General features: G+C 43.9%; 1 protein-coding gene across 9 annotated transcripts in view; it reads left to right on the top strand.

Annotated features, from left to right (window-relative positions):
- ZBTB20 (zinc finger and BTB domain containing 20) overlaps positions 1 to 19,560 on the top strand; it is a 770,594-nt gene that overhangs the window by 710,915 nt on the left and 40,119 nt on the right. For 8 of the 9 annotated variants that reach the window (XM_032852263.1, XM_032852264.1, XM_032852265.1 and 5 more), the window contains 3 exons: positions 10,308 to 10,408; positions 18,508 to 18,671; positions 19,043 to 19,230. In XM_032852263.1, the coding sequence (XP_032708154.1) occupies positions 18,661 to 18,671; positions 19,043 to 19,230 (199 nt within the window). In that variant the 5' untranslated portion in view covers positions 10,308 to 10,408; positions 18,508 to 18,660. The remainder of the gene's footprint in view (positions 1 to 10,307; positions 10,409 to 18,507; positions 18,672 to 19,042; positions 19,231 to 19,560) is intronic. The other variant, XM_032852271.1, reaches the window with a different exon arrangement.

Genomic DNA, 19,560 nt, shown 5'->3' with positions numbered 1-19,560 from the left:
AGTGGCCTATCACACATCCAAAAGGCAGGCCACCACTCATTTTCACTCTCAGATGTGTAAATTGTCCAGAAACACAACTCTAAACAGGAGCATGGCAGAAAATATCAAAACCGTTTAGCTTCACTGACCCAGGAAACTCCCACAATAAAAATTCCAGCTTTAAAAATATCTCTTTATTGATTACTACTACTAATAAATACTCTAATACATCCTTAGGAATTTTAACTAAGGACCAACACAGAATTTTCTTTAAAAAAAAAAAAAAAGATTTTTATTTATTTATTTGAGAGAGAGACAGTGGGAGAGAGCATGAGAGAGGAGAACATCAGAGGGAGAAGCAGACTCCCTGTGGAGCTGGGAGCCCGATACGGGCCTCGGTCCCGGGACTCTGGGGTCATGACCTGGGCCAAAGGCAGTTGCTTAACCAACTGAGCCACCCAGGAACTCCAGAATTTTCTATTACAGAATTTTAACCATTATCCTATTTTCACACATTATATGATACAGTCTCTACCTTTTCTAAAGTAAACGTAAGTAAACATTCTCATTTATAAATAGCTTTTCACTAAATCTTTGTTTGTATAACACTTTTTATCCCGTGAAGTCCACAGGCTGGACTTCAATTAAATGCATTTTTCTCTTTTGCAAAAACATGAAAATCATTTGTTGCTGACGTTTTAAGGAAGAAAGCCATACTACCTTCTCTCACTCCCTGATCAGGCACCAAGAGACAAAATTTTTAGTCCTAGGCTCACTATGAACTCACTAGTTCGTAGAAGTTCACAGACGCAACTTCAGATAACATCTAATCTGAAAAACTCAAAACCCTTTAATATCTGGTTATGGCACACTTGCCTGAGATGGACAGTTGCTATGTGCTCTTATGTGTTGTGGCACTGAAAGAAGTTTATGGAAAAGACGGGATGCATTGTTTTTGGGAGAATTGCGTGTTGTGCTGCTGGTAGACAACTGCCTAGACTCCACCAGTGTGTCTCCACATTAACCCAAAGCAGGAAAGATTGAATATGTATAGAAGGAGGAGTACATTCAGTCCTGTGACATTCTGCACATGGTCACTACATACTCTGCACGAGGCACTTTGTAAGCAGTGGATCCTTGCACAAGACTGCTCCTGACTTGGACGCCTGGGTGGCTCAGTGGGTTAAGCCTCTGCCTTCAGCTCAGGTCATGATTCTGGAGTCCTGGGATCTCGCCCTGTATCGGGCTTCCTGCTCAGCGAGGAGTCTGCTTCTCCCTCTGCCCCTGCCCTTGGTCTCTCTCTCTCTAGCTCTCTCTCTCACTGTCTCTTATATATGCCCTTACTCTCTCTCTAATAAATAAATAAAGCCTTAAAAAAAAGAAAAAAGACTGCACCTGACTTCCCTGTGTTGGAGAACAACATTTTCTTTTTCATCAAGTTACCATGGTTTAATGATCATGAGTGGTAATCTCATCTTTGGTAGAGAGGCCTTCCTGTGGTACCTTTCATGGGTCCTTTGATGTTCCTAGATGATTTTACCCTTCTCCACATTGGATGTCAACTAATGCAAATTCCTCTTTTCACCTAAGGACAGAGCTGCCCTTGCTTATCTAGATCTAGTCTTTCATCTCCTCCAAGCATGGGTGTCATCCTTTGAAGAGGTGATGACGGTGATGGTAGGTGGCATTTCTTCCCCAGCAAGATGATGATACATTCCACCTGGGTCTTTAGCCTGGTAAACTATCCCACTCACTACAGAAATCAAATTCTGATCTGTTGTCCCCCAATGTCATCCATATCTATCTGTGGTAGCCTTTAATATGGTTATAACCCCATAGAGTGCCCCGGGGACTGTAGATTCCGTAGTTTCTGTAACATGTAGAACAAGACCCACGCCGTACAGAACATTCTCCCCAATGACATAGAAAACGGGTGTTAAACTCTATCCATTTATTTTAGTGCTCAGTGTGTGGCAGAGCTCAATATGGGCCGAGATGGTTTTCACAAGGAAAAGTTTCATAAGGAATACATCATTTTGTATGGGTCTTGAGGGAGGGGAAAGGTCTCGATGAGGAAAAGGTGATAAAGGCACTCTAAATAGCCAAAATGCCATGGTCAGGGGCCCAGAAATACAAATATGCTCAGTCTTTCCAATACCCTGTAAGTTAACTGGGTCAGACCAATGGAATATGACAGAAAGGAAATCTGAGAGGGCTTATTTGATATAGATTCAGCAAACTTACATACACAGGCTTAAGTATTTGGGACCAGGGAAATCCATTAAAGCATCTTTCCCTAAGTATATTCTGAGGTTGATAAGTGTTCCATGAAGAAGGGCTAAGGGATGATCTGTAATCCAGTAAGTTTAGAAAGTGCTGGTGTCTTCAGCACCTTTAATATCCTCATGTGCATTATAAGTTTGCAAGAGAAACGTATTGCATGCAGTGTTTCCTATATTTCTTCAAACAAGGAACTTTCTTTGAGGTGCATCTTGAAGTTCTAGTGTTCTGTAAAACTCATTTTGAGATATACCACCTGAAAATATTTTGAAGGGCCAGGTTGAAGGTGGGGCAAAACACTATATTGTGATGATTAATCTGGTACTATTTTGAATGGATATGTCATCAACTACAGAAAAGAAGATATCATTGACAAAACCAAAGGGAAGGAGAAAGATCAGAAGTAAAGAGGATAACCTCCAAGTTAGGAAGAGAATGTGGAAAGAGGTATAGATACATTCTGAGCAAACAAAATGATGGAAACTCTGAGATAATTGGACAAGGAGATGAAAGCCAATAAGCTTACCACACTGGATGGTCTAGACCATTTTACCAGTGGAGGAGCCAAGATCATCAACTGAAGAAGAGAATGGAGAACAGACTTGGTAAAGTAGGACATACTAAGAAAAAACTACTGTAGGCTTGTACTTAGAAGCAAGCCTGAGCAGGAGTGAGGGTCCAGATGGCATGCATGTGTCAGGTTTTGTACTGAGAGTAAGAGAGAATGATGTGGTGATACGGATTCATGGTTGAGGAATATAAGAAAAGACCCTGTATACAGAAGGTCAGGTAACAAGGAAATCTGGAGAGTTACTAAGAGCAGTGTTGAGATGGCTGATCATGGAGTAAGGTCAGGCCGGACAAAGACATCCGGTGAAGCCAGCAGGAGTCGACTAATGCGCCAGGAGAAAAGAGGAGATTCCTTAGGCATTGAGAAAGAGGAGTTCTCAAGCTGGGATCGGACTACTTGATGTCAAATGTGAAGTGGAAAGAGTACGTTGGAAAGAAGAGGAGGTCTACAAAGTAGCTGGAGAAGATGGTCATAAAGATCTATGGAGAAAATGGTAATGAGTTTTGTATTGAAGCATTGATTGAAATAGAGAGGGAAAACATAAATCAATGTAGAAGGTTTTGGAAAAAGTTAAAAACAGGTTCAAGAAGACAGCAGAGGACTGTGCTGGAGAGTCTAGTATGAATCTCTGGCAAGGACCTCAGGACGAGGATGCAGTCAGGAGAGCACAAGCTCGCTGTAGATTAAAACATAGAGCACTGTGGTTGAAACCTGCCCGTAAAGTCCTGTTTTGCTAGCCTCTGGCTTTATGATGTATGGTAAATAGTTTTACTTTCCTAAATGTCAGTTTCCTCATCTATAAAATGAGAATAGAATTCCTACCCTTAAAAAGAGCAATTATGGGGCGCCTGGGTGGCTCAGTGGGTTAAGCCTCTGCCTTCAGCTCAGGTCATGATCCCAGAGTCCTGGGATTGAGCCCCATATCGGGCTCTCTGCTCCGCAGGGAGCCTGCCTCCACCTCTCTCTCTCTGCCTGCCTCTCTCCCTACTTGTGATCTCTGTCTGTAAATAAATAAATAAAATCTTTAAAAAAAAAAAAAAAAGAGCAATTATAAAGTTAAACAGGGCACCTGGTTGGCTCAATCAGTTATGCCTCTACCTTGGGCTAAAGTCATGATCTCAGGGCTTCTTACTCAGTGGGGAGCCTGCTTCTCCCTCTCCTCACTTGTGCTCTCTCTCAATGTCTCTGTCGCTATCTCTGTCTCTCTCAAATAAATAAATAAAATCTTAAAAAGAAAGAAAGAAGGTTAATGTATGGAAAGTGCTAAGCACAGTACCTACCACACAGTCAGCATTTGGTTAATGGTCCTGTGGAAGTGAAGGAAATAGGAAAAGGGGAGTGATTGTCCACCTTGGAGACAGTGATGGTGTGTCCTCCAGGATTATGTCATTTTGATGTTTCTTGGTATCTGTTTCTCCATTTAGCCACAAACCATAATTAGTAGTCCAGAAAACGTACTCAGTGCAAGAAGCAAGGTACGGATAACTCTGATATAACACAAATTAACGTGTTGCACCATAAATCGTGTTGGAATCCTCATTATGTAGTTTAAAATGACCTTATAACCAGGACCTGTGGCAGGCTTTCTGATCGGGAAGATTCCAGTGTCAAGTGACTTCGAGAAGGAGTTCCCATCACCAGTTATTCATTAAAGCCAGAAAAATTATTACCATTAGTATATGTGTGTCTCCGTATGCATCTGTATATGGATGATATGTATGAGTGTATTGAGATAGATCTCTTTCACCTGATCCCAAAGATCTCTTATTTTAAAAACAAGAATCAACTGTACCTGATAGCTCTAAGTCTCCTGGGACATGCAAGTGTTATTAACAGAGTTTGTGAATTGTCAAAGAGGAATCAAGAGGTCTCTATGGAGGAAATTAACGTAGATTTAATGTGACAAACAGCAGGACCTTCTACTGGCAGGGCCATCCCAGAGGTCTTTAAGCCATCAGAGGTATTTCTTCTGGACATGGGTATTAACTAGTGGTTAATTAAAAAACTAAAATGTGTGTGTGTGGTTTTTTTTTAAAAGAAGCTAAAATATTTTAAAGTTAAACATTTCTTACAGCATTGGAAAGCTGAAGATGGGGTTGATGATAAGTTTATCTGGCCATGATGCCTTTGGTGCCTTCTTCATTAAATGGTTTTTCTCACCACTTTGCAGGGAGGCGGGGTTAGTGATATAGACTTGGGAATTCATTTCAGGTAATTAGTTAAAAAGTTAAAAGTCAAGTAGTATTCTTTACAGGTGTAATGGTTTAACAGGTTGATGAGCCACTTAATTCCCACATCTTTCTTCTCGGGGGACTAATAGATCTTTAAGGGCCCTCAAAAATCATAAAATCCACATTTTCTTACAGATGGAAAAGCTGTGTCACCTAGAGGTTAAATGACTCATCCAAGGTCATCCAGCTAGTTCTGTCAGTTCACTTTCTCTTTTCATCTTCTTAATCCCCTTAACTCTTTTTCCTCTCACCAGTATTTTGTGCCCTTCCCCCACCTCTCTGCTGATTGCATCTTAGATTTTCCCTGCCTTTACAAAATTTCCGATGCCTCAGATTGTGAGACAGTGGGTCTTTGCCAATTAGTAAACCTTTGCCACTAATTCATCACTACATTTGGGGCAAAGAAAGGAGGGAAGTGGAACAGTTTTAAATTTACCGTGATCTTTGAGACAGCTTTATGTACGTCTGGGAATTGCTGTTAGACAATTAAGGTTAGGAAAGCTCATTGAATCTCTCAGAGGAAAGGTGTTATTTGAATTATTACCAGATAATTATTGTTAAAAATAACAATAATGTAAAAAATAGGAACTTCACATGTTAGAGACATTATCATTTTAATTTCCAGTGAGGGGTACAAGAGCCCTGGGGGATATAGGAACAATTTTTTTTTTCTTCACATTGTGCTCTATGCCAGAAACTCCTTGAATTCTGTCTAATGCCTGATGACCTGACAACCTGGCCCAGAATCAGAAGCCAGTCGTGCCGTGTGAGCTGTTAGCCAAGTTATTCAGCTTCAATTGCTCCTTCGAAAACAGTAGGAAGGCAAGTGTCAGACATAAGACTTGTGGTACCCAGACCAGTGTCATCAGTATCACCTGGGAATTTTCTAGAAATGCAGAATCACAGACTCCATCCCAGACATGCTGAATCAGAAATCCTGCATGATTCATTTGTTCGTTAGAGCCTGAGAAGACCGATAAAAGATGTTTTCATCTTCAAACAGAAAGGAGTTAGGAAGGAGCTCTACTTACTGATTCTGAAAGAGTTCCTTCACCTGAGGTCTGTGCTCACAGTCTGAATCATCATGGAAATAGCATAAGCCTCTTTCTTGTGCTGAGGTCACAGTGGGAACTAGAAATGTGTCATGCTGTGTTGGAGCAGTTGTTGAATGGTAAGAAAAAAAAAAAACAAAAAACAAAACCAATCCCCTCCCAGACTTAAAGTCAGAGAGATCTGGCTCAGATCTGACCTTGAATTCTGACCTCACTATGGATTCTTGAGCTCTCTTAGTCTTCCTTTTCCTCATCTGTAAAATGGGCACACCAATACCTCTAGCACCAGCACGACATTGCTATGAGATTTCAGTGAGAATGTATTTACATTCTCATATAAAAATTCCCCTGTGGAGTCCCCGACAAAATGCAGCTATCTAACAAATGGTAGTTTTGTGGTTACTATTACCTTTTCCATAAGCTTTAAAAAATTTGGTGTGATTTCCGAAGAATGGAAAGAGCCACACTGAAATGAGACCTCCACAGAAAAGTCCTTGCAGTGATGTGTGGCAGTGTGTTACATAACAGCTCTGCTCTCTGAGGGCTTCCAAGAGAGAGCTGCAGAGACGTCAACATTAAAACAGACTGGATTGGAAGTGACCCACTGTCTCCTCTGCCTCTGACACCATCAAGAGTGTTGCCAGCTGGGATCCAAGAGCAGATTCTTTATTACATGATGATGTAAGAGGCAGAGAGAACAGCTGGCTTTCCAGACTCTGGGAAGAATGTGTAGCCCCAGCAGCCTCTCAGAATTATCTTTTCATTTAAAAACTGTGTACATTGGGTATGGAAGTCATTGCAATAGAATAAATACGAAGCCGCATGAAGTCATTTTCACGGAGTCTTTTTTAGAGCATACACACCCTTTAAGCAATAAAACATGACACACTAGGCAGTAGTTCTGATTAATAGACCCCTAGGTGTGTGCTGAGGCAGGCGGGGAAGTAAGGAGAGGGGGAGAGGTGACCGTTTGCCAAAAAATGAAAGGCAGATTACAGCAGCGGGATGTGGGGCTGGGAAGGAGTTTGATTAAAGGGCAGAAAGATTATGTCTCCATTTAATTATAAAATGCGCAATTTAAACCAAATGTTAGGCATATTTAAAATGTACACTTCTCTAATTACACAATGGATTTGTATGCTTCCAGGTGATTTTTCATTGCAAGGTACTAGACATATTGGTCAGCGATACCCTTTATCATTTTAATGGAGTTGCCAGGGGGAGAAAAGAGAAGGAAGCTGTGTCTGCTGAGGTGTCCATAACCTGTCCAGCCATAGGACGGTGTAGTAAGAACTATATAGAGAGAGCTCTTGAGCCCCGTTTGCTGTTTATGTGGCCACTGGGGTGTTCCTGTTGAATGGATGTCTCAGTGCATAGCATGGTTCCCCACACTGGCCAGAAAGAATCTGATTGATAGTACCAAGCTTTTCGTCTGGTGAGTAACAATAAGGAAGTACTCGCCTGGGAGAGGCAGATGAAGTCTTACAGCACTGGAGGCTAACACGTAAGAGCTGAGCTTTTCTGGCCAAGTAAACACTATGGAGAGTCCCTGGAAACGTTGCCATTATCCCCATGTTTTCTGGGGCGGGGTGGGGGGGCATGGTTCATCTTTGGGTGAGAGGAAAGGATTCTGTTTGAGGGTGAGGCTAGAAAGGAGATTAAACAATGAGTACTTCTATCCTGAGAGAAAAAGAAGGGAATAAAGTTGGGAGACTTGGGAGCACTCGTCTGGACATTTCCACAAATAAATTGGTGATACAGTGAAAGAAAACTCTGTGAAAATTTAAACAAACTTATAGGATCAATCCCATGCAGAGCTAGGTGGAGAAGACGCATGGCTGTGGGTTGCCTCATAGCCGCATCACCAATGGCCTCAGTTTCCACGAGGTCAGAATTTAACCATAAAATTACTGTGGCATGTTCTCCCCAAGAACTTTAGCTGCACCCACTGCTTTTTTAAAGCGTGAGAGATTCCTTCATCCCGGTTTTCACCCTTAGTTTGTCACCCTGGTGGCATTTGCAATATTGTCGTATTGTTTCTGCTGATGGTGTTAGAAAGGTTGATTCCTTGTTCTTTAAATCCCCCCCCATTTTCTGACATTATTTATCTATAAAAGGTTAATTGTTATTTCGGTGTACTGAAATGAATCAGTGAAACAAACTTCTTTATCTTTTGGAACCCAGTGTATCCTTGTTGGCTGTGCATCCCGTGAACCCCTCACTCTCTCTGGTCTGGTGACTGTGGATGATCTGCTGGGCCTGTTGGTGCCGAGCAAGCACTGACAGATATTTAAAGATCTGTGACCTTTTCTATCAGGTATTGCTGCTCGGCCAGGAGCAAGGATGTGGCCTTGAGCGAGTCAGTTCCCTTAATCTCATCTGAAGAATGAGAGGCGATGAGCTTTCAGGTCTTTCCAATTCAGTCTCGTTTCCATGACTCTAAGCAAGAATCTTGATTCCTTTTAACTTTAGTTCAGCAGACCTCAGCCAAGTGCAAATCTCTGCGCAAGGCATTGCCTACTGTAGGGCAGTAAAACTTGTCTCTGCTTCCTAGGAGCTTGTAGGGGGCAGGGCACATTACACAAACAATTATCAGAGTCCACAGAACATGCAAAGGGAGTAGGGCAGAAAGTGCTTAAGGACTCAGCTAGGGCGCTTCCCTTGGGGCGAGGCTTCCTAAGCGAGGTGGCATTTGGATGGGAAGGAGTGGGACTTCACTGCAGTGTGGGATGGGCTGTAAAGAGGGAAAATTAGACTGGGTCTGTATTGTAGGGGCCTTGAATGCCAAACTGAGAAATCGGAATTTAGTCCAGTAGGCAAAGAGCAAAGGAATGATATGTTTAGAGTGGTACTTAAGAAAAATTAGTGTGGTATTGGTGTGAAGGATGGGCTAAAGGTAAAAAAGAACCTGGAAGAACGGAAGCCATTGGAAGGCTCTCACAAAAGTCCTGGCACAGGTGACTAAAGGATAAATGGGTGCTGGGAGAGAAAGGAAGCACAGCCTCCAGTGTCTTAGCAGCTGATTGGATATGAGAAGCAAAAGAAAAGGAGGGACTGAAAATGACTCCTCCATTGTAGGACCAAGTAACTGGGTGAAGACGGCAGGAAATCGACCATGGCAGGAAATGGGAACATATTTTGAGGGAGAGACAAAGATTTCTGTCTTAAACTTTCTGAATTAGAAGCGTCTGTGTGGTATTTGATGGAGGTATGACCTTCTCAGAGTTAAAGGCCCTATCTTATTCATCTTTTCCAGGTGCCTGATAGATACTATGCAAACACTGAATGAATGAATCAATGAATGAATGAATGAGCAAATAAGTGAATAAACCGATAACCAGAGGTTATTAAGATGTGGATGTGGAGCTCTGCAGACAAGCAGGAACTAAAGATAGCCACGTGGGTGTTCTCTATGGAGAAGTAATTGTTGAGGTCATGCAGGGTGGGTGTAGGCAAAGATTGAGTCTTGAGGAATATCTACATTTATGGAACGGGAGAATGAAGATGAGCCAGTAAAGGAGGCAGAGGAGAGAGTCAACTGGTGGAAGGAAAGTCAGGATGATGTGGGGTTCCAGGGAGAAGGGAGGACAGTTTCAGGACTAATGTGGTCATCGGTGTGGGGGCTCGGTGTAGCCAAAAGGGCAAGGTCTGGGTAAGGACCTCTGGGTGCGAGGCTGGAGACAGACAGAGGTCAGTCCTGCAGCCCCTAAGGCTGAGCACCATGTGTTAGAGGACAGGGGAGATGGCAGAGGCTTCATAGTGAGGGGCCGAGGTGCGACAGGAGCTCAGAACGTGGCCAGGTCCATGGTGCTTTCAGAGCAGGTAAGAACTGGGCAGAAGAGCAGGAGAAGCACCAGCAGAGTCGAGAACACCAGCAGAAGCATCGGCTGTGACAAGGTTGAAGGACAATGCCCCCTACCCCCACCCTCCACCTTGGCCTCCATCTTCCCACCACAAAATCCACTCCGTCGTCCACACATGCAGGGTGCTGTGGAAGGTCTCAGACCACCCCGCCGTCAGGTGGGCATGCTGAGAAGGGAGACTGGGTGACATCCTCTCTTCTGGCCGGCCGCTGTCTGGTGCAAAGGGGCAGGACCCGACTCTTCCCCCAGGTCCCACGGTTCTGTCTCCATCAGTGTGACTGACCACCATCACCTGTCATTTAACGGCCTTTTTCTTCCCTGTCTGCTCTAGATGCAGCCGCTCTCTGTTCCCTGCCCCAATGAACATCTGCACTAGGCCCAAGCCTTGGAGTGATTTACCTGAAGAGTGACACCATTTATTTGGAAACTACTGTGAGTACATTATGCCTCCAATGAAAGCCTTCTTAACTCACTTAGTTTAATTAAAAAAAATAAAACAAAACAAAACAAAAAAACACCTCACACAATTGTAAATGCAGATGCAGAAGAGTAAATGAAACAAGATGGGATTGGGAAGGAGACAAACCATAAGTGACTCTTAATCTCACAAAACAAACTGAGGGTTGATGGGGGGAGGGGGTTGGGAGAGGGGGGGTGGGGTTATGGACATTGGGGAGGGTATGTGCTATGGTGAGTGCTGTGAAGTGTGTAAACCTGGCGATTCACAGACCTGTACCCCTGGGGATAAAAATATATTATATGTTTATAAAAAAAATAAATAAATAAAATAAAATTTAAAAAAAAATAAATGCAGATGCAATTCTAGATGGCCTTGTGTCTTGACCACAGCGAGGTCACAAGGCTCAGTGCTGAGGTGCCCGCAGTGGTCCTCAGCTGCCAGCCGGCAGCTCCGCCCTGAGCAGCAACGTGCCCTCCTCGCCAGATGGCCGCGTGGGCCAGATCTGGGCCCACCTCACGGGGCCCAGCACTGTTCTGCTTCATTGTCTGCACCCTCACCGGAAGTGGTGGCAGCTCCCACCCTCCTCTCTTGGCCCCTTGTCACCTTCTGTGCCACTCTATTGAATCTCACCGCAACTTGTCATTTCATGCCACCCTGCCCAGGTCCAGGGGCCAAGCTTTCCTCCTTGGCATCTGCCTGTTGTCTGAGTTGCATCTCTGAGCCAATGCTGTTGCCTCCTTGCTACTTTGAGGGGCCAAGCTTCCCTGGGGACTCCGGGCCGCATCTCTCACCCATTGCTTCCAGCTCCGCCCTGCCCTCTGGATGCACGGCTCTGTGCATGTGGTTCAGTTCCCTCTGTGCCCGGCATTTATGTCAGAGAAGTACAGCCCTTACGAGGCAAGGTGCACAAATAGGTTGGAATAGGAGGCATGATGTCTACATGACAATACTTATGAGAGACTGATATCATGTATTCATTAACCATTGCTAAAAGTAACAAATGAAGAGATGCTTTTTTTTCTTTTATGCAAAAGCCAGAAAGTTAAATTATTTAGAGGCTATGCATGCAAAATAACTTCATTATACATTTTAAGACAAAACCTCGTTCTAGTTGTAGTCTCAAGTTTTCCTATATACGGTATGAGGCGGGTCATGGGGTGGTTTTTATAGACCTCTCTGTTACTGGAAAACGCTAACCCTGGGAGAGAACCATCCCTATTAGGCTTTTGGGTAGGATTTTCACATTCGTATTTTCCGTGTCTTTAGCTATTCGGGCATAAATCATACCCAAAGGGAATGTTTTGTTTTGCATTGCTGTTCTCCTTTAATGCTTTTAGTCACCTGCATTGTAATCAGTGGCAGTGGGGAGATGGGGACCACCAGAGTAATCTGCAGTACTACTGGGTTCAAGGGACTGGGGACTAAAGACACGATGGAAGATCAAAAATAGTTTCTCCATACCCAGGCAAGGAACTTGCTTGTGTAGACACCATCATTCATCCTCAAGTTGAAGTGCATGGAGGGGCTTAGACATTCCCATGTCTGGATGGTTTTCTGGGTTTCTCTGCATTATGTGCAGCTAGGCTGGGGGCAAGTAGCACAGCTGAGCTAGGGTGCAGGAAGGGTTCCCAGGGTCTGTAGCCTCTGGAAGAGGGAAGAGTCTTTACTGCCCCTACCTTCCTGCAGAGAACTGAAATCCAGACCCAGGAATCAGGACCTACAGTTTCCTGAAAATCATGGAGAGGCCCACCAGTGAGCATCTGTTTCAGCCCTAGGAAGCATTTAACCTGTTCCCAACCCCAGGGCCTGCTTTCAGGCTCCACAGGTCCTACCAAGGACAGACAGGGCTCTAAAGGTTGTAGGCTCTGCTTTTCAGAAAATCAGCCCTCTCCTATATAAAGAAGAAACAACAGTAAAGTTTCCACACTTGCTAAGTACAAAACCAGTAAGGCGAATAAACTATAAAAATGTGGACTAATTACGCAAATGTTTCCTTCCTGTGTGTTAGCAGTGCCCCGGACCTGGTCTCAAGGCTTAGGGATGGGAAGGGAGGGGACAAGCATTAGATTTTAAAACCTACCGGCTCCCACATCACTTACACAACTGTGCTCAGCAGCCCTTCCTACTTAATCTGGATAGTTGTGATAATTAAATGAGATAATATGCATACAATGTCTGGCATAGCAGAAGTGAATATATTTACTTGAACAACTGAAATTCACTGGGCATATTCCTCTGTGTCAGACACTGTTCTGGGGACTAGGGATGTGGCAGCTAACAAAACACACAAAAATCCCTGCTCTCACAGAGCCCACCTTCAGCTTTCTTCCCCCATAAACGGCAAATAGACAAAATAGGTACATAGATGCTAAGAGAACTAACTTCACTTCATTTTGCCCTGTCTTGCTTTCCAGAACATAAATTGAGAGGGGAGGGTGAAGGAAATGGAGAAGGGAAAGAAGAGGTCCACTGATTCGTCTCCCCTCTACACAAACACAAAACCCTGAAGCCCTTCTCTGCCCTGATATGTGGCCCAGGAGGCCAGCCTCTCTGGACTGCACTCCTAGGCTCTCTCCCACTCTGGCTCCCCTTTGAATGTGGCCTAGAGGAACATCAGCAAAGGATGTGTGAGTAGGAGGAGAGTGAGGGCAGGCTGTTGATTTGTCCAGCCCCCTTCCTAACTGCAGTTCTGACTGAACTCAGAGAACACCACTCCTTCCTTGCCCCTTGGAGGTAACAGTTGGAAGCTGACTTTCACAGCTTTCCACCGCTGCTAGCCCCAGTGCTTCAGTCTCCCTTGGGCACCCGGCCACCTCCTCTGTACCTCACTATACAGTCCTTACATTAAACTCTCTCCAGCTAAAACCTTGGAGCGTGCCAGCTGTTTCTTGCCAGGATCCTGACGGATACAGCAAGGGAGAAAAACACCAAAACACATTATAAATTGGCCTTGCTGAGAAGGTTAAAAAATTTGAGAGAATAAAATGTTTTAATTACAAAAACATCTTAAATTGATCTGAGAACATTAGACCAAATAGTAAAAGGATAAATTGTGAGGAGAACGTGATAAGCGAGAGTGCCAAAGGTTGGCTTTGACACACAGACCGTAGTCCCAGGTTTGGTGAGCTTCTGCGGCCCAAGTGTATATTGCTTGACCCTCAAGTTCGAGAGAGGTTCTTGGGGTAGCAACAGCAATGACAAACACGTGAATAGAAAGACCGTATCAGGAGGGTGATACGGTAAGATCAGAGTGTCGAAGAAGAGATTGCTTATCCTTACACTCTTTCTGCCTGTGCTACAATGACAGTCCATTTCCCCCTGCTGAAGTCTAGACAATTAAAAAGATCACTAAGGTCGGGGAAGTGGCTCCTTAGAGCTGACAAAAACTGTGGAACTGATGCTCTCTCAGAGTTACCATCATTGAGTACTGGCCCTGCGCCATGGCTCTGCCAGTCAGTTGACATGAATTATTTCATTTACATACCTACCAACTCAGTAATACCTACCAGCCCAAGGAGGTAGGTATAATTACCCCATTATTTCCACTAAGGCCCAGAGAAGCACAGTATTCTGCCTAGGACACACAGCTACTTGATGGTAGAGTTGGGTTCTATTGTGGGGTGGAGGGTTGTTACACCTCTGCTCTCTGCTCCCCCCCCCCACCAAAATACACTCCTGAGCCTTTTCAATATTTTGTTGGGAAAGAGAATAAAGAAGTGGTTACCATTCAAAAAAAAAAAAAAATTGGAGGGGAGGGCATCGTGGATCTAGATTGTCATGATTCAATGACTGAGTAATTATTTATCAAAAGGAGGTTCTGACTAATTCTTTCCTATCCAACAGGCTGATAAGTGGAAGGCATGTTAATGTGCAGGAGAGGCGGGGGGTGGGGGGCAGTGAAGAGAGAAAATTGGGAGAGGGAGATAGAAGAGAGCACTCTCCTCCCAACAGCCCCAGGAGCCTGATAAGAGCTCACACAGATAAAATATTTATTTTCCATATGTTGCAGAAAGCACTGCCATCACTGTATGTGTGCAATATGTGCAAAGAAGTGTGAAATATATACATCAAATGCCACCGATCTGGTTAATTTCCACGCATTTAACATGCCTAATACCTACCATCTCATCAATATGTTTCAATGCATATTTCTTTCCACATGCAATATGTCTAGGAAGGAAGGAGCCAACATCATCCACAACCTCACTCACTGCTATGTTTCAGCCCAAAACTTGTTGCCAGGACCAGCACAATGAGAGTTAAAAACCAGCCACCAGTCACCTTAAAACGCCTTTCCAGTTCTTGAAGCAGCCCTTTTTCTCTCATAAGAGAGATGTTTGCAGTGGGGAGATGAGAATGTTTTTGTTCTCTTCGGACAACTGGGAGATATTCAGGGAGAATGTCAGAACTGACCGTTGAAAGGCAGGTGCCTGGAGCCACACTTTTTTTTTTTTTTTTTTTTTTTTTTGAATGCAGGGCTCCATCAGCGTGGCGGGAGGAAGTGCACAATGATTGGTCTGTTTCTCTGTGGAAATGTTTAGGGTACACCCAGTTTTGCTTTGCATATATTTACGAAACATCTGCCCTTTTCTTGTTCTTAAATCCTTCCCCCTCACCAGCCCCCTTTCCCCTTTCTCCCGGTTTCTTTCTTTGTTGTTGTTGGCTTGTCTAACTTTTTCATTGGAGCTTTCATTTTCCGGTTGAGGGGCGACTTCATCTGAGTGTATAATTTTAACATTGAGGGAGGGAGGGAGAGAGGGAGGTAAGAGAGACAGAGAGAGGGAGAGAGAGAAAGGGAGAGAGAGAATGAGAACTGAAAAGAAAAAAAAAAGAGGCTAAGCGGCCAGAGCTTGGCAAACCAACCTTTGGCATGGTGACCGGGAGGAAGGTTCTGGTCTGGTCGGAGTTTGCCTCTCTGCCGTGCCGCCCGGAGTAGCCTGTGTGCTGCTGCCCTCTAAAGGCTCCGGGGAATAATGCGTAGCCACAGAGGCTTGGACAGACTTGCCCTCAGATGTGCCCTGTTTATGTAATTCTTTTTGCACAACCAAAGAAGGTATTTTCAATTAATTACTACAGGCCTTGCTTTTTCCTCCTTAATAAACTATGAACTGCAAAAACGGGGTCAGCATAACAACACCTGTGCACGTCTAGACAGACTGGGGCTGTGTTTCTGTGTTTCTCAGCACCAGAAAGAGGAGTCCTACAGAAATATCGGAGAGGGTGAGATGGGAAATGATTGATTCTAAGGACAGTCAGTGGCTCTGTGTCATCTGTGTAGTTGGGAAAAGCCCAGTGGTACCAGGATAAGCAAATGAGGGGGTGAGCCAGAAGGTTGATTTTCAATATTTTCATTTTGTGGGGGTGGCTTCCAGTGCGTCTGTATTGTCATAGGTGATCCTTGGGACAACCAGGAGGAGGGTGTGCTGTAAGATGCCGGGTAGGAAGCAGGATCAAATCTAGGGAAGGAAGCAAGGGCATTTATATAAAGAATAGTACCATTTTTGCAGTGTTAAAAGAGTAATGCTGGTTGTTTGGTCATGTACTCATGTCTGAAAGAGAGCTTTTTCAATTTCCTGAAACACAAATCCCAGACTAGCTGAGGCCTTGTCTATAAGCATCAGAAATAAATGTTAAAAAAAAAAAAAGAGAGAGAGAGAGAGAGAGAGAGAAAGAAATAGTTTTTCTGTTAAGTCATATCTACCATTAGTACTTCATCCTGATATTTAACAGACTCATGAGGGCCAGTACAGTTTTGTTGAGCAAAATGGTCCTACTTTTGGGGCGCCTGGATAGCTCAGATGGTTAAGCATCTGCCTTCAGCTCAGGTCCTGGGATCCAGTCCCACATTGGGCTCCCTGCTCAGTGGGGAGTCTGCGTCTCCCTCTCACTCTCCCTTTGTGCTCTCACACACTCTCTCTCTCTCTCTCTCAAATAAAAACAAAACAAAAGAATAGAAAAACGTAATTGGGATTTAGATGATGACTATTCTCTAAATACACCTTTATTTCAATCCCACTTCACTCCATCAACAAACGAATGTTGAATGACAGCTTTGTTGAAGCCACTCTGCTTAACAGTCCTCACTAGAGAACAAATTCTGGGAGGAAAGCAACCAGGCTTGCTGCATTTCCTAACCTATGCCAGCACACTAGAGGTGCATGATGTTTTAAGATAAGATAAATATGTGAATAGATGAATGGTGGGAGGGAAGGAGGAAGGACAGAAAGGATGAACACAGGGAATTAAAAAATAACCAAGACATTTTCTCTCAGAGAATTTACAGTCTCATGAGAGGTATCACCACATAAATAACTATCATTGAAACAATTTAGCAGGTAAAATAGGGAGAAGTAAATTTTGGGGGGGTGGGGAATTTCAGAGAAAGGTGGAACAGAGTTCAGTTTCAGAGAGAGAGAGACCTTCTATCTGGTAGAGGTAAATCAAGACGGTTGCAAGATGGAGACAACCTTTAATAGCAAGAAGGGTAAATATGATTTCCACAGAGTTGTAAAATGGACATTCAAAGCAAGGGAACTAACTTGAACAAAGATGGAGAGCCAAGGATGTAGATACCCCAAGACGTTCTGAGAATTTTCACAAACTTTGAGAGTCCTGTGTGGCCAACACTTATCTAGAGCACATATAGAACTCATTTGGGGTACTGGGCTAACCTGGTTTTCTCAAAGGGGTCAAGGAGGATGGAGAGCCAGTAAATAAACAACAGTCTAAATAAAACTGTTAAGGTGATAGTGGTGAAAATGGAAAGGAAAAACGGATGTGAAAAAATATGAAGGAAACAGAATTGTCAGGACTTGATGAATCGGTTTTAAGACAGGGAAAGCTGTTGCTCACCTGTGGTTTCCACCCTGATGACAAAGCGGGTGATAGACAACAGTGATGGAAATAGGGAGGGGCCTGGGGGGGGCACTGATTTCCAAGGATAAAAAAGCAGTTGAGCTTTGGAGACTTTAGTCTGGTATATAATCCAGGGCCTTGTAGACAGGTCCCTGATCCTGTCCCTATACACATTCAAGACTTGGGGGTCAGTTCCATAGTCACCCAACCAACAAACAGTTGGTAAAGCATTGCAATTTGTTGCTTCTCTTATATTGGCCTACTCCATACTGAAAAATGTGTCTGAAAGCTTCCCCCTCTCTCTTCATCTTTACCATGCCATCTCTGCCTCCTGCCCTCTGAAAAAGCAGATTTGATTTCACAACCTGTTGGACCAGAAACACAGCATGCTAATCACAGCACCATATTCTGTGAGGGCAGATTTAACTACCCCGTACCACAAATTCCGATACAAAATACTCTTTATGAAAAGTCCCTTGCCAGGCTTATAGAAACAAGAAAAACATGGAAACAAAAAAACTTAAAACAAGTTCTGTTGCACGCATAGTCTTCCACCAAAAAATAAAATAATTCCTCTGGTCACCATCTACATAATGATAGAAGGAGGCACAGAGCTAAGGAAATTAGAGGGCATGTTCAGGGTATGACTAATAACCCAGTTTGGCTAGGACCTAGGGTACATGCAGTGTAAGCTAAGTAGTTCTGTGTTTATGTCCATTTTATCATCCCAGAGGGGGAGGACACCAGAGCCGACCCATACCTGAGCTCTTCTGTTTCCTATTCTGAATTCCAAGCAGCAGTGGGCAATAATTACTCTCTAGTTTCCTTCACCCGTCTCTTCCTCCCACCCCAAACACACAGTCACACTCCCATACTCCAGAGTCATGTCCTAAATCAACAAACAAAGAGAATCTTCAGCTTTGGATGAGTAAAGATTTGGAATAGAGGATCTCCGTGTGATACCTTAACTGCTCTACCTGCTAGAAGCTAAGCTCATCTTTTCACTTTTCATTTGCTACTTTAACAAAACCTCCATCACTGCTCTCTCATCTATATAGCCTGCAAACTTAGATTGTGATTGGAAGGTATGTGTTCATCTAAAGTAAAATGTAACAACAGCGAGCAAGTTGAATGTTTCATAATGTGTTCCATGAATAGAAGCTTCAAGCTGGAAGGAACCTTTAAGGCCTTCTAATCCAAGCCCTTTATTTTACAGATGAGGAAACTGAAGCCCAGAGAGGTGAAGTGAGGTGCCCAAGGCCACACAGCAAGTTAGAGGCACAGCTAGTACCATAGCTCAAGTCTCCTGACTCCCAGTCCAGTGCTCCTCCCATTACTCCACGGGTCCTGTCTCTAAGCTTCCTGACAAATGCTAGAACGGTAAACCTCCACTAGTATTTTTCCAGACCATGTTAAAACTCTTAAGGGGGAAAAAAGGATGCTTTCTTGGATAATGTCAGCCATACGTAGCTCAATCTGTCTAAAGTTCTGGGACAGGGTCTTTTTATGCAGCCAACAGAGTCCAAATGTGGTGCTGTTTGCTTGGCCCATATGCTTTCATGTGTTCCCAGTTAGGCCATTACTGGAGGGAAAAAAACAAGAATCAGCTTGTTTTAAAACAAGGGACATACTGGACTCCCTCCCATCCCCCCTCAGAAAAAAAAAAATCAAGTTATCTTTAACAGATTCTAAAAATGCCTTTTCCCAAATATGCAGTCAGTTCCTTCAAAGGGCCCTTTGTTTATTTTCAGGAAGAAACCCAAGACAGCTGAAAACCAGAAGGCATCTGAGGAGAATGAGATTACTCAGCCGGGTGGATCCAGCGCCAAGCCGGGCCTTCCCTGCCTGAACTTTGAAGCTGTTTTGTCTCCAGACCCAGCCCTCATCCACTCAACACATTCACTGACAAACTCTCACGCTCACACCGGGTCATCTGATTGTGAGTACACCAGTAAGGTGATGGTGTCTTCATGGCCCTGGGAGCGTGCTTCTCCCCTGGGTTCTGGCTTTTTCTTGCGTTTCGAATGAGCCGTTTCCGTGTGGTCTTGTAGAGTAGCCGAAGGGAACTTGCCTCCATCTTGATTCAGCCAACGTCGCTGTTTTCAAAGCCAGAGTGTGTTTTAAAACCAGGTGTCCGGCCACTTGGCCTCGAAAGGCTGATTCATTACATGAACCACATTTTCTTTCAAAACATTCACTCAAAAAAAAAAAAAAAAAAGTTGGGTTATTGTTTTCTAATTATTCTTTTGTCCCCGCGATCTGAATAACA

This window comes from Lontra canadensis, unplaced genomic scaffold (assembly GCF_010015895.1).
Source record: "Lontra canadensis isolate GAN:19392208 unplaced genomic scaffold, GSC_riverotter_1.0 scaffold6, whole genome shotgun sequence".
Taxonomy (NCBI): Eukaryota; Metazoa; Chordata; class Mammalia; order Carnivora; family Mustelidae; genus Lontra; species Lontra canadensis.
This window is presented reverse-complemented; position numbering and strand designations above follow the sequence as displayed.